Here is a 14,567-nt window from a genome sequence, read left to right as displayed (position 1 = left end):
CAATGATTCCAGTGTATTTCTAGGGGTCCCAGAACCAGGGTGCAGGGTATCTGGGCTTTCACTCACCATTCCACTCCCTGGTTGAGGTCTTCACTGTCAGCACCGACTCTGCTCTGTCCGAATACCTCCTCGTGGTATAAAACCTTTTGTATATTTTAGTTCCAGCAGAAGTGTTCCAGTACATCTCATCATAGTTACTCATATCGCTGATGCACTTTATAAAAAAGCTTTGTCCCTCAGAAACAGAAATTAGGTCCGGGGTTATGTTTAGCTTGGCTAAAAGAATGCAAATAAAACAGACAAAAGAAAACCAACAACAAGTATAACGTTTAGTCTTTCTGGTGACGTCCACAGAGAGTGAAATTTCACATGGAGACAGAAAGCATGAGCGGTCCTGACTCTACTGGGGTCAACGCGGCATTGGTACCTTGCTGCTCCGGGGCTTTACTTGTTTCTAGGCTGTTCTTGGTGGTGCTCTGAACTGTACTCATTTCCATCACAAGCCTTTGGGATTCGCGCACTTCCCCTTTGTGGCTGGAATTATCTCCTAATGATCAGCAGGGCAAAAGGTTGCAAACTTAAGAGTGTTGACTTAACCCAAACTCCCCTCCAACCTCTTCCAGGTACCTCAAGGGAGACTTAATGGCTCAGTTCCTATGACTGTACCATTTTCTACTCTTTTGAAATAACTTAAAATGCCATAGTTATTTTCATTTCGCTCTTTTGTATCTCTTCTCCATAAAAATGTGAGCTCCTTAAGAGCAGGACCCTCTCATGTGTGTCCTCGTTCACATCGCCAGCATCAGCACTAGGTCCAGTACCCAGTCGGTGCTTACCAAGCAGATGAGTAGTTTCTGGAATGACTTGTGAAGCAGAGGGATCACAGCAGTTACACTGCCCAAATAATTATATCTGGACTGAGAAGCAGAGACACCCAAATTGTTCAGAAGTGGGGACTTATGATTTATCTAACTTGTTTTTGTGTGATGGGCGCAAAAACATGTTTGCCTGCCCAATTTTTGCAGAGAATGCAGCAGAAGGTTTTAAGCGTCTGATATAGGGGTGAAGTTAGAATGCTTTAAGATATAAGCAGTAGAAATGATACTTTTAAGAGTCCTAGAATTAATTGAAACATTAAAAAAATAAAAAACCACTTGTTACAACTGTAAGATGACCAGGAAATACCAGACTCCTAAAGCTTTCTGCTGCATTCTCTCTGAAAAAGATAAAACGGGAGAGAAAAGGGGGGAATGAAGGATGGTGGGGAGTGAGCCAACCTATTGCAATTCAAGGGAGAGAGAATGAGATTATGGGAGAAAAAGTAGGAGATAAACGGCATTATCCTTGTGAAGTGAGAGTTGCTCAGTCGTGTCCGACTCTTAGACCCTGGGATTCCTTCCTTATTCAGTGACTAATCTGAGCGTGAAACCTACTTCAGCTTTTTGCCTTCTCAGTACAACGTAGGCGGTTCCTTCCCTGCAACCACTGCTTCCTACTCTTACCCTTCCTTGTAAGGAATTCATGTGAATTTAAACAGCAGAGATGCAAACCCCTTGTGTGATTTACCCCAACCACCCTCTCACAACCAGGGGAGGTCCGGCTTCACTGCTCGTGGATGCTCCCAGTTCATTGGCAGCCCCTAGTTTGAGGGGGTAAGCCCCAAAATACTAGTGAAAGAGTCCTTACCTACAGAGATGAATGTCACTTCTATGTCCTTTCTGCCTCTGGCTCCGTGGGCACTGATGAACTCACACGTGTAGACCACTGTCGTTCCAGACGACCCGCTCGGACACTGAGTTTCATTGGCCATGAGGGTGTATCTGCTGCAGCCACTGTCTGTGTCTATTTCAGCATTTCCTGCAACGACATAAGAGGTTCTCTTACTGTCACAGTTATCTGACTCTCTGATTTGGTAGCAAAGAAGCCAAATCGGGGGCTTCCCTGGTGGCTCAGTGGTAAAGAATCTGCTTGCCAATACAGGAGACATGGGTTTGATCCCTGATCTTGGAAGATCCCACATGCTGCGAAGCAGCTAAGCCCGTGCACCACAACTATTGAGCCTGTGCTCTAGACCCTGGGAGTCACAACTGGTGAGCCCATATGCCACAAGTAAGGAGACCCAAGGGCCCTAGAGCTTGTGCTTTGAATCAAGAGAAACCGCTGCAATGAGAAGCTTTCACATCGCAACTGCTGCTGCTGCTAAGTCACTTCAGTCATGTCCAACTCTGTGCGACCCCATAGACAGCAGCTCCCCCATCCCTGGGATTCTCCAGGCAAGAACACTGGAGTGGGTTGCCATTTCCTTCTCCAATGCATGAAAATGAAAAGCAAAAATGAAGTCGCTCAGTCGTGCCCGACTCTTAGAGACCCCATGAACTGCAGCCTACCAGGCTCCTCTATCCATGGGATTCTCCAGGCAAGAGTACTGGAGTGGGGTGCCTCAAACACTGATAATCTTCCAAAAATTAAAGAAAAGAAAAAACCCTTCTGATGAACTCTAACATAAATGCATCTTTTTCAGCCTTAGCTGGAGGATCAATGATATTTAAAATATTCTGATTGAAAAGGAACCAGCTTTTCTCCCCAGTCTCCCAAATGGTGATTCCGAACACCAAACTGATTTCCCACCTTGGGTATATTATTAATACCTCCTGGTTCATAGGTACAAATGTCCATTCATCTCCAAGGCTCATACCTCCACTCATTTTTGGAAAACCTACTTCCTCCACTTCCTTCAGGACCTTTCACTCCATCCCTCTCCCTTGGCTGCAGAACAATGGAAGGTACTAAATGCAGCCTGTAAGTTGGCACTCTGTTTTCCAGGGTAGAGGTAGTAGGCAGTTACAAGTTTGTTGCTCAAGATTAAATAATATCCAATGAAGAACTCCCAGGACATTGAGGATAAGTGAAGGCGTGGTTTTCAAAGCTATCATCATTATCAGAAAGCAGTTATTGTGGCAGATTCAATGTATTCAACTCTGTTTTAAATGTTGACATTTATTATCTCTTTTCTCTTCTTTCAAAAGTCTCACAAAATGGGTACCATTGTCTCTATTTAAAAGATGAAAATCTGGGAGCTCCTTAGCGATCTATTGATTAGGATTTGGCACTTTCGCTGTCCCTGGAGAGTTCAATCTTTAAGATTCCACAAGCCCTGAAATACCCCAAAATCCCAGAAAGCCCAACCTGTTTGAAAAAGACCACCTTCATCTTCTTAAAAGTTAGAAATTCTGACACTATGGACTACTTCCTTTCCATCTTATCCCTTGCCAGAAGTGCTTTGAAAACCGAGTGCAACCATTTCTGAGATGAGGCGATGCGTTCAGTTCCAACACATTGGGGTGAATTATTTAGCTAGATTGCTTTCTCCTGATCTAGAAAAATGGCTGCTAAGAGAACTTGTGGAATTTGGAGAAAGATGGCCCCAGCGAGGGGAGGGCAAAGGAGAAGGAAAGAGGACAGGTGTCTAGAGAAAGCAGAGGTTAAATTCATCAGAGAACCCCCTGTAAGGGTCCCCATGTGGCCAGCCCCAGCTGGGTGGCAGGAAATCCATTGTTCTGTTGTTGGTTGAGCCTGCCCAGGGCATTAAGAATGTCTGTAGCAGGGGCGGCCACAGAGAGGTCCCTGAGCATCTGGACTGTAGACTTCCTGGTTCCTTTGCCAGAGGGTGAGGCTTTTCACCACTCACAGTTAAAAGCGTCTAAGTCAGTGTCACGGGAACTGTGCAAGGTCTTTCTCCCACCTGGCAGTTCCTTCAGGATGTCTACACCTCCTCTTCCTTAACAATCAAGGAAGTGGCTAAATGGACCATATGTCAACTTGTTCAACAGTTACCAGATGCCTTTACCATTCTGCGGAGTACTTTAAGGTGCAAACAAATGTGCTTTGCAAACTAGATGTGCTCAGAAAATGTTACATCTCAATTGATCCTTATTTTATTTATGATTTAATATTGTCCAATAGGAAAGGCTTTATAAAAGTTCTACCACACTGATGGATTTCATGGCTAAAGTTACAATTGCTTTAATGATTTTTTTTTTAACTTGAAAGATGAGCACATAATAGTGTCATTTCTTAAGAGAAGAACGGCCTATGTGAGATTTCTAGGCAGAGAACAGTCTTCTGTTTCACAGCACAATTTCTGCTGGATCAGCTCATGCCAAGGCTGACTCACCAGGCATGTGTGATATAGCTTGGCCAAGACAAAGACTGTGAAGCAAGGTGAATTATTTTCTTTTTCTATTGTGACATCCTTGGATAAGTCATTGAATTTGAACCTCAATTTCCTTATTTGAAAATGGAAGGCAAAAAAAATGCCTGCTTCAAACTTGTGGTCAAATTTAAATGTGATTAAAGTGATAACAATATGTGCATACTTATAACTGGTTCATACTGTACAGCAGAATCCAACACAACATTGTAAAGCAGTTATCGTCCAATTAAAATATATAAAATTTTTTTCAAGTGATAACATGTTTTTAAAAAATTGATCATAAATCATTACACAAAAAAGAGCACTATTGTTATTTAAATTTTTTCTACTTATTATTATTTATTAAAGCATCTGCCTCCAATGCCGGAGACCCAGGTTCGATCCCTGGGTGGGGAAGATCCCTGGAGAAGGAAATGGTAACCTACTCCAGTTTTCTTGCCTGGAGAATCCCATGGATGGAGAAGCCTGGTAGGCTACAGTCCATGGGGTCACAAAGAGTCGGACACGACTGAGCGACTTCACTTTCACTTTTCACTTATTATTGTTCATCAGTACAAACTGAAAGGCGGGAATTTCAAGCGTGATCTCAGATAACCAACAGGATCAGAAATTGACACTGATTGAGAGACAAACAGGTTGATAGATAAAGATATAGAACCAAAGACACAGCGTCAGATAATAAGTGGGAAAGACAGGCACCAGAAGGAGAGACTCAGGAGTTCGACTCTCCAAGTCAGACTTCAAAGCAAAACCCATTGACCTCATCTTTGTCTCTTGGCTGAAGAGGGAAAGCAAAGTGAATTGGGGACGAGATTTTCTGCAGGGGAGATGCCATAAACCTATGTCATCCCATCACTCCCTCTTGAATCTTCTCTGCCAGAGTCTTGTTTACAACCCAGGCATGACACTTGTGGATTTCCCCAATGGCTCAGCAGGTAAAGAATCCACTTGCTATTCAAGGAGCTGCAGGAGACTCGGGTTCAATCCCTGGACTGGGAAGATCTGTTAGAGGAGAAAATGGCAACCTGCTCCAGTATTCCTGCTGGGCTACAGTGCGTGGGGTCACAAGGAGCTGGCCATGCCTAAGCACAGAGCACACGAGACACTTATATGTACATATTTTGGGAATTTCGTTCCAGCAAGGCTTAGCTGGAGCTGGCCTCAAACCTAGTACTTCTTCCACAGTCTGAGGTCTAGAAAAAACCCAGCTACCTGACATTTGCTGTTTTACCCACCGCATCTCCACTTTTACTTGGCCAAAAGGCAAAAACCCTATTTGCGAAAGGGTTTCTAACAGGCTCACCTGGAATGCTTATACTCCCTTCCTGCTTCCATTCAATTTGACTCCAATTCACATTCACCTCACTGCAGCAGTTCAAAGACACAGGATTGTTGTCACACATCACCTCCACAGCTTCACTTGCCAGTATCTGGATGGGTATAACTTCCAATTTTCTTCTGGATGCATATTCAAAAATATCTAATGTCAGTTTGCAAATGTATTCACCTGTAGCGAATACACAAAAAGACATGAATTATTACTATTACACATGTTTAGTTCCCTAGAAGAAGGATGGCCTCATCTCATGTATCGTGGTGGTACTTCATGAAACATCATTTTCAAAAGCATATGAGACTTCTTGTAAGCATCCCTAAAGGAATATTCAGGAGGTACTGAAGGTTGAGGGAGATATTTCTGATGCCACAAGGTGAGGAGTAGAGAGAGGTTCTAAGGAAAAAGCAGAAATCTGAGTCCTTGCTGGTAAGAAAAAAAATGTGTGGGGATGCTTCAGAGGTACAAAGGGAAGATGGGAAAACCTTGGAGAATCAGAAGATCGTGGATCATTTTAGCATCCTATTTAACTCTGTGGCAAAGTCAGAGTCAACAAACACCTGATAGAATCCATGTCTGCAGTCCAGTTTCTCATTCAGAGAAAATGAGATGCCTCTGTTGACATCTGGATTATAGTGATGCTATTAAATTTTAGAATGTCAGGTGTAAGAGTTATGCTTCCGTGGTTGCTGGGGAGGAACAGGTGGGAGGGTTTACGACAGAGAAGAAGAAAACTTGGGGAGAGCAATGATGACTATGTTCACTATCTTGATTACGGTGGTAGTTGCACAGGTGTACACACATATCAAAACTTATTAAACTATATGTGCAAAATTATACTGCAAGTTATAATTTAAATTATAAATGTAAGCATATTAAGTTTACATATATACAGTTTATTCTATGTCAATTCTACCTCAACAAAGCTCTTCTCATAGTTTAAAAAAATGTTAAAAAAAAAGAAACCTGCTTTTTGTCTTAGGTTCCAGCTCATAAGCTTCAGTGAATGTGGCAAATTATATTTGTTTCCCCAGGCTGAATTTGCTTGGCTCATTCACCATGGGATTAATTTTCAGTTGTGAAAATTGGAGCTTCTTTTTGAAGAGGAAAAGGCTGTCTACACACACTACCACAGTTTGATTCTTTCTTAGCCCTTCATTCCTTTCCTCGCCCCAGTTGCTGGATGGCAACCCACCCATGTAAACCCGAGTGATGTTGTGGATAATAAGGCGTGACATGGAGGTCATGTTGTTGAGCATGGAGGTGTAGATGGAGACTTCAGTGCTGTTCTGGATGTCGAGGCCCGTTTCCACGTGCATCCAGGACACATTGGTGGAAAAAACTTCATTCTCACACATCAGGGTTACTGTATCTCCTTCAAAGATGATTTCTGGTGTGATGGAGAATTTCGTTTCATCTGGAAACCCAAACAAAAGCTATTAGGATCCCAAAGCAAATGAATGGAATTAATGCTACTCCCCAGTGCTACCACCACTGGTGTTCTCAAGACGTCTCCGTGGTGATGAATGATGCAACGTGTTCCCCACACTCTTTCCCTGGACAGCTAGGACCTGAGGGCCCGGGAGTGACCGAGCCAGCTATTAGGGACACGGTTTCTAGCTTGGGATTTTTGCACACTTTAAGAGTTGTCAATGATGCTAATGGGGATTCCGAATCTATTTTCAGTGTTTCAAATAGTCTGTCACAGATACAAGGAACTTGTATTTTCTTGTGGTTGCCAAGGGGAAGGAGAATAGGGGAGGGATGGATTGGGAGGTTGGGATTAGCAGATACAAACTATTATAGTTTTATCGTATAGCACAGGGAACTATAAACCACAGTCAAGAAGAATGTGAAAAAGAACATACAAATATAAATATAGATAATTGAACCACTTTGCTGTACAGCAGAAATTAACACAACATTGTAAATCAACTATACTTCAATAAAATTTATAAAATAAAAGCACACAAAAAAATTTCTAATAGTCTGGTAGAAAATTGCACATCTTATGAAAAAGTCACACCAACTAACTTAAACATCAAGTTTCTTTGCCCCTGATTTGAGAAACATCAACTGTTTGTTACTGATCATTGATACCTCACGCTGACTGAAAGCTCTGTCTTGTGCCTTTGATAACTTAAAAGTGGGAAAACCAATTAATTTTTTACAATAAAGTGTGCTTGGGAAACAAGACGTTTTTTAAAGACCTAAGACTGATGGGCCTATAAAAGTGGCAGCTTTATAGACACACAGATCTGAATTTGAATTCCGGTTCTGAGCCAGGCATAGCTGTGTGGCACTGGGGAGCTTGCTGAGTATCTCTGAACCTTGGCTTCCTTGTCTGGAAAATAGGAGCAGTGAGAGCTATCTTGTGGGGGGTGACTTGGAGGGACCGTAGCTATTCTTATTGGTTTCACAGTAAACTTCTCGAGAAAAGTGGCATTAAGTCATTTCACAGACAGAAATAAAAACACAGTACTCGCTATTTTGGGGCTTTTATGGCTTATATAACAGGTTATATAACATACAGGTTTTCCCTCTAAGCTGAGCTATGTTATTCATGAATTCCATGTACTGAGAAAATCTAAGGCGCTGAAGAATAAGGTTCTGGGAGGCATCTTCTGGATGGTTCTTCATGCTTAGGCCACACCCTGTTCTTACTGTAAAGTGAAAGTGAAAGTCAGTCAGTCGTGTCGGACTGTTTGCGACCCCATGGACTATACAGTCTATGGAATTCTCCAGGCCAGAATACTGGAGTGGGTAGCCTTTCCCTTCTCCAGGGGATCTTCCCAACCCAGGGATCGAACCCAGGCCTCCCGCATTGCAGGCAGATTCTTAACCAGCTGAGCCACAAGGGAAGCCCATTCGTACTGTAAACATGGGACTAAAATACCATAGAATTAATTTGGGGTGCTATGATGTTCAAAATAACCAGGTATCTAAATATCTCTTGCCACATTTTTCGGGCTCCTGAATTAAATAAGATTTCAGAGCATCACAGTCAACTATTCAGAAGCAAAGCCACCTGTGCATATTTCATATAGTGACCTGAGGCATGCAAAATGATGTTATTCACCATGTGGCCTGGAGCAAGTCACTTACCCTGAGGGTGATTTGCTCTCAGTTTGTCCCACCCTCTCCTTCCCAAATGAGAGGATGTCTAAAAATATTAGCCCTGAATGTAAAGAGATAGAGTATGACTCCATTGTAAGGATGGTCTCACTCCTGAGAAGAGGTGCCTTTCCTTCCAGCTGTGCCTGCAACAGTCCCTCCAGTGCCGTCCCCATGGTGGGCTGTGTTGTTCCAAAGAGGCGTCCCCTTCAGTCGTGAACCATGGGCCTGAGTTACGCACAACAGCTGCCAGTCATCACTTGCTCGTCACATCTCTGCTCAGTTGACTCCCCTTGCTTTCCCTCCGGTAACAGTAGATCCACCCACCTAGTTACACAACAGAGCCCAACTCTATAGCCCATTTGGAAAATGAGGGAGAGCATCTGAAATGCCAGGACTCTTATCACTGCTATATGTGATCCGAAGCAGTGGTTCTCAAATCTCCCCTGCAGCAGAATCACCTGGAGGGCTTGCCAAAATACAGGCTGGCCCAGGTTGGTCTGGGGTGACCCCCAGAATTTGCTTTTCTAACAAGCTCCCAGATGGTGCGGATGCTGCTGGTGGGGCCACACTTTGAGAACTGCTGCTCCAAAGTAACAATGCACCCCTGGTCCATATCAGTGTATCTCATAAATACCTCCCCCCTCCACCATTACAATGTTAGTTCTACTTCTGGGGAGGTTTTGGGTCTGTCAACCCTAATACTCATTGGAAGGACTGATGCTAAGGCTGAAGCTCCAATACTTTGGCCACCTGATGCGAAGAGTCAACTCATTGGGTCTTTTCCAACTGGGAAAGATTGAGGGCAGAAGGAGAAGCCAGAGACAGAGGATGTGATGGTTGGATGGTATCACTGACTCAATGGACATGAGTTTGAGCAAGCTCTGGGAGATAGTGAAGGATGGGAAAGCCTGGTATGCTATAGTCCACGGGGTCACAAAGAATCAGACATGACTGAGTGACAACAGCAACAACCATCACAATGTTAGTTCTCCTTTTTGAATGTTTTGAGTCTGTTAACTAAAAAAAACAAATCCTTAAACCAGGTGGCTCTGTGGCCAGACGGCTCTGTGGCCTTGTAAAATCTCTCCCTGCTGGGACCCTCCATGCCTGCCACCAACCAAAGGAGGTGCCAAAGTGGCCGATGGTGGGGAGAAGGCAGAAAGCCTGTAAGCCAGGAACTGGAGAGTTTCTTCCCACAGAGGAAGTCGGCATGTGACGTCTCAGGTCTACACATCATGCTAAATGCTATTACCACATCTAAGTAGAATGCACACAGGGAGAACACAGCAATAGTCTACTTACTGCTGTAAGTGACCTGAAAGGAACTGCTGTCCACCTTGTAGGTCTGATTGAGGTTCTGTGTGACTTTCTCGTTCGCTTTATGCATTAACGCAGGTGATGTTGTTGTTGTTGTGGTGATTTCGTACGTCACAACCACACTTCCAGGCCTGGATGGAGACCACTCAGTTCAGTAAAAGCAGTAAGTGACCTGGAAGAGTCTAGATCCTTATGGTTTGTTTGCATAAGAAAACAAAATGGCAGGAAGAGCTTGGGGACCTTTTTCTTTGAGGGTCCACTGAAATCCACTTATTTCTAAGCTCTAGTTGAAAGCCTGAGGCAGGGTTCAAACACTCAAATGTCTGTAGACAGATAACATAAATGGCCAGAATAGCCAGATGGGGTGGAGTGAATTGAATCCCACAAGTGGTCAAAGGGTATTAACTACAAGGTAGAGACTATTGGCTCACAGCCATGCTGACCCAGGGTTACCAGCTATGCTGAATATCCAGTGAAGTCAAAATCTTCAGTGCTTCTGGAAACATTCTTAAGTTTTCAATTGGCAAGTGACTTTTTGAGACACTGGGCAAACATACTCAGCGCTGTCAGGGCACCTAACTCCACGAGGAGGCATTACACGGTGTTGTGCAACGTGATAGCCATGGCTGGCTAATTTTCTAAAATAAAGGCATATTTGGGACTTCCCTGGTGTCCAGTGGCTGAGACTCCATGCTCCCAATGCAGGGGCTTGGGTTTGATCCCTGTTCAGGGAACTAGATCCCACATGCTGCAACTAAAGATTTCTTGTGCCGCAACTAAGACCTGGCACGGCCAAATAAATAAATGTTAAAAAAAAATAAAATAAGGGCATCATTGAATGACATTACTTCATTTTTGTATTTCTGACCTTCTAGATGCCACATCTTTCTTTGCAAAATTCAGGCATGCATAGAATAACAAATCTTTTTCTCACCTTCCCTCTAGATAGGTATATCTCTGAGGAGTGAGCTAGTGTTACCATTATTTCCTTCCCCTTTAAGCCCTGGAAATCTGGCATTGTCTTCACCTCTATCAAACTGTTCCCATTGGGCATCCCAGACAGTGCTCCTCTAACAGGCTTTTGCTTTTTCACTGACCTTTTGGTGTCTGCTGTTGGATGCGTGCATGCACTAAGTCGCTTCAGTTGTGTCCGACTCTTTTTGACTCTATGGATGGTAGCCTGCTAGGCTCCTTTGTCCATGGGATTCTCCAGGTGAGAATACTGGAGTGAGTTGCCAAGACCTCCTCCAGAGGATTTTCCCACCCAGGGATCAAACCCATGTCGCCTGCGGCTCCTGCCTTGCAGGCGGATTCTTTACCACTGAGCCCGCCACTGGATAAAATTACCCTATTATAGCATTCTTACCTGAATCCTGTCACCGTCACCAATTTGAAGCCTGGTAAAATACTGTAACCCTTCCAGAACTGGAAAATAAAGCAAGACAAGTACCATTAATCAAGGTCCACTGAAAGATACGTCAAATGATTCAAAACAGAATAAAAAGTGTGTATTTCTTATTGTGTGTGCATGCTCGGTCACTTCTGATGTGTCCAGGCAAGCATACTGGAGTGGGTTGCCATGCCCTCCTTCAGGAGATCTTCCCATCCCAGGGACTGAACACGTGTCTCCTGTGTCTAGTGAATTGAAGGTGGATTTTTTACCCACCGAGCCACCAGGAAGCCCACATTTCTTATCTCCTTCTGTAAAATGCTCTCTGTATATTTTGCTAAGTGGCCAAATAAGCGCTAGCTTTGTCAAATCTTTGGAGAAGTAATTTCTATTTACCTAGGTCATTCTGGGTTCTCCAGGAAGCAAACGCCAGAGTAAATGTGCAAAAATATTGACTTAGGGAGGCTCCCTGGTGGCTCAGTAGTAATCCACCTGCCAATGGGGGAGACATGGATTCAATCCCTGGTCTGGGAAGATCCCACACGCCTCAAGGAAACCAAGCCCGAAACCCACAGCTACTGAGCTCGCGTGCTGCATCTACTGAAGCCCACTTGCCCTCGAGTCCCTGCTCTGCAACAAGAGACACCACTGCAATTAGAAGCTCCCACATCACAAGAAGAGCAGCCCCACTCACTAAACTAGAGCAAGCTCATGCAGCAATGAAGACCCAGCACAACCACAAACAAATTTTAAAAAAAGACTTAGGGAAATGCCTAGAGGAAAGCAATGAGGAGGCATCAGGGAAGGCAGACAGAGACAGCAGACCCAAGTGAAACTGAACAGGAGTGGGGTGGGGTTAGATGAAATCATCTAGACTGAGCCTAGACGTGCAGTCTAGCCTTCAACGGAGTCAGGTGTTTGTTAGACAGATCTGCCCTGCTCATTCACTGGTAGTGGGCAGCAGTTGGGAGCCACAGTCAATTTACATTTCCTGAAGTTGAAAATCTATGAGGTGTCTCTTGTGACCAATACACTGCCCTGTTCCTCACTAAACATATCACAGCTTTGGTTGAGCCAATGTGGTTTTTACTGATGTTTTTAACTCCACTTTGTTTCCCTGAATTCCAACTCCGCAGGAGATTCTATTTGAATCAAGTTACATTTACAGGGTAGATTACACCTGCAAAGTGCTGTGTTAGGGAGCTGGATGGGCAGAATCAAACAATTAATATGTTACTGTCTTTTTTCCTCAAAAGTAAACTATGTCGTGTGATATGCGTAGTGTGACTTGTGTGCGTGAGGAGGATTCTCATGCTGTGCAGAACTATTGCATGCCTGATATACAAATCAGATATCCAAGACCTCTCCTGTATCAGCATTGCATCATGGCACCGATAACAAATATTAACCCCTACTTGACTGGGGTAAGCGGAAGGCTGCTCCTGGTTTGAGGCAGGCGGTTGGCTGCCTGGAGAGTTAAGGGGAGTCATTACATCAGTCTACCTATAGCAGTTTGTACCACACCTAGTTGAGAAGCTCTATTCCAAATGAGTTGATTCAACCAAAGTATTTAGGTTTAGCTGAATTAATCCAATGTAAAGCACTTAGAATAGTGTCCGGCACACATTTTACATTGAGGAAATATGCTTTAATTTAACATGAGCAGATGTTCATATGCATACAAACTTTTTCGTATTCTTTTCTATTATGGTTGATCACAGGATACTGAATATAGTTCCCTATGCTACCAGCAGGACCTTGTTTTTTATCCATTCTATGTACAATAGTTTACATCTGCTGACCCCAAACTTCCAGTCTTTTCCTCCACTCCCCCTTGGGAGCAAGTCTGTGCTCTGGATCTGTGAGTCTGTTTCTGGTACGTGGCATCTGAAGTATGACACAGATAAACCTATCTACATGAGTAAAATTTAAATCTGCCTTAAGTGTGGATGCTTAAGGACCTCTAGTATCGAGTGGTGTGGAATCCTCTATGTCAGACTTAACTGGTCTGCACAAAAGATGTTAGGGGTTTCATCAGTGTGATGTGTAAAAATGAATAGAAATGCACCATCTGATACTTCTAGACCAAGGCTTTGGACCTTTGAACAGGTTTTAGTGAGTTAATGCCACCGAATTTTATCTGAATCAATTCTATTCCGGGAAGAATTTCCACCTATATGTCAAGATGATGTCAAAGATGGTAGATCAAGATGATGTCAAGGTCAATATGGTGTCAAAATGGTCAAGATGATGCCAAAAGTCAAGATGAAGCCAAAGAGGTCAAGATGATGTCAAAGGTCAAGATGATGTCGAAGGTCAAGATAATGCCATGGGTCAAGACTATATCATGTCAAGAAGTCAAAACATCCTCTGAACACAGTATGATTTGAGCAGTTCTTAAATCATCATCCCAGAGGTATAGAAATTGTTTCAACATAAGCTTCATGAATTCTGACAGATTCAAGCAAACAACCCACTGTAAATGCAATAGATTCCGCTCAGCTCAGAGTTTGTTGGTGAAGAGACTCCTGGGACCACAACCTACCGCTGTTTCCAGGTCAGTCGTGTAGGACTTATACAGGGCAGAGGAAGAGTTCCTAAGATCTTCTTGAAAGCCCACATTGAGTCTGACCGACATTCTCAGGATAACATCTGCTAAGAACACAGGGCCATATTTAAAAAAATCCCATGTTAGCACAGTACACACAAGACAGAGAAACATTTTCTTGAGTTGAAAGCAAATGGGCACTCAACAAACAAGCATTCAATGAGCAGCTACTTACCTCCCTGGAGCTGGCAGAAAGGTCCCTTGGGAGGCAGTCCCTTAAGGCAATGACAGTGACGCCCTGCAGAGGAGCCATCATGTCCCTGACAAGTGAGATTGTGGAGACAACTTTCCTGAGGCCACTCATAGCCTGTCTCACAGGAGCACCAGATTTCATTTCCATTAGGTCTGCAGACTGTCATCAACCGGAACAGTGAGGAGAAAAACATGTGTAATTTACAGGTTACAAGTACCTATGCTTGTAGGAAATCCTAACGCCACTCCATATAGCCCTTCTGGGAAGCTCAGTGGCTCTGCATGAGGTTCATGTAATTCCCATTCATATCACCTTTTGTGAGGCATGGCCATCTAAAAGAGGGCAATGCCAACTATCCCAGCCTCTGCCTACAGTGTTAAGGTGGTAAACAGATTC

General features: G+C 43.7%; 1 protein-coding gene across 7 annotated transcripts in view; it reads right to left on the bottom strand.

The window, feature by feature from the left end:
- The window catches only part of ADGRF5 (adhesion G protein-coupled receptor F5), a 113,147-nt gene that overhangs the window by 19,735 nt on the left and 78,845 nt on the right, over positions 1–14,567 (bottom strand). For 4 of the 7 annotated variants that reach the window (XM_005696376.3, XM_005696377.3, XM_005696379.3 and 1 more), the window contains exons 5-13: positions 14,154–14,330; positions 13,916–14,025; positions 11,347–11,405; positions 9,966–10,111; positions 6,742–6,963; positions 5,517–5,720; positions 1,687–1,857; positions 428–547; positions 67–276 (exon numbers count right to left, since the gene is read on the bottom strand). In XM_005696376.3, coding sequence (XP_005696433.2) covers positions 67–276; positions 428–547; positions 1,687–1,857; positions 5,517–5,720; positions 6,742–6,963; positions 9,966–10,111; positions 11,347–11,405; positions 13,916–14,025; positions 14,154–14,330 — 1,419 coding nt within the window. The remainder of the gene's footprint in view (positions 1–66; positions 277–427; positions 548–1,686; positions 1,858–5,516; positions 5,721–6,741; positions 6,964–9,965; positions 10,112–11,346; positions 11,406–13,915; positions 14,026–14,153; positions 14,331–14,567) is intronic. The other 3 variants (XM_005696378.3, XM_005696380.3, XM_005696381.3) reach the window with 3 other exon arrangements.

The sequence above is a fragment of the Capra hircus genome, chromosome 23, assembly GCF_001704415.2.
Source record: "Capra hircus breed San Clemente chromosome 23, ASM170441v1, whole genome shotgun sequence".
NCBI classification, from domain to species: Eukaryota; Metazoa; Chordata; class Mammalia; order Artiodactyla; family Bovidae; genus Capra; species Capra hircus.
This window is presented reverse-complemented; position numbering and strand designations above follow the sequence as displayed.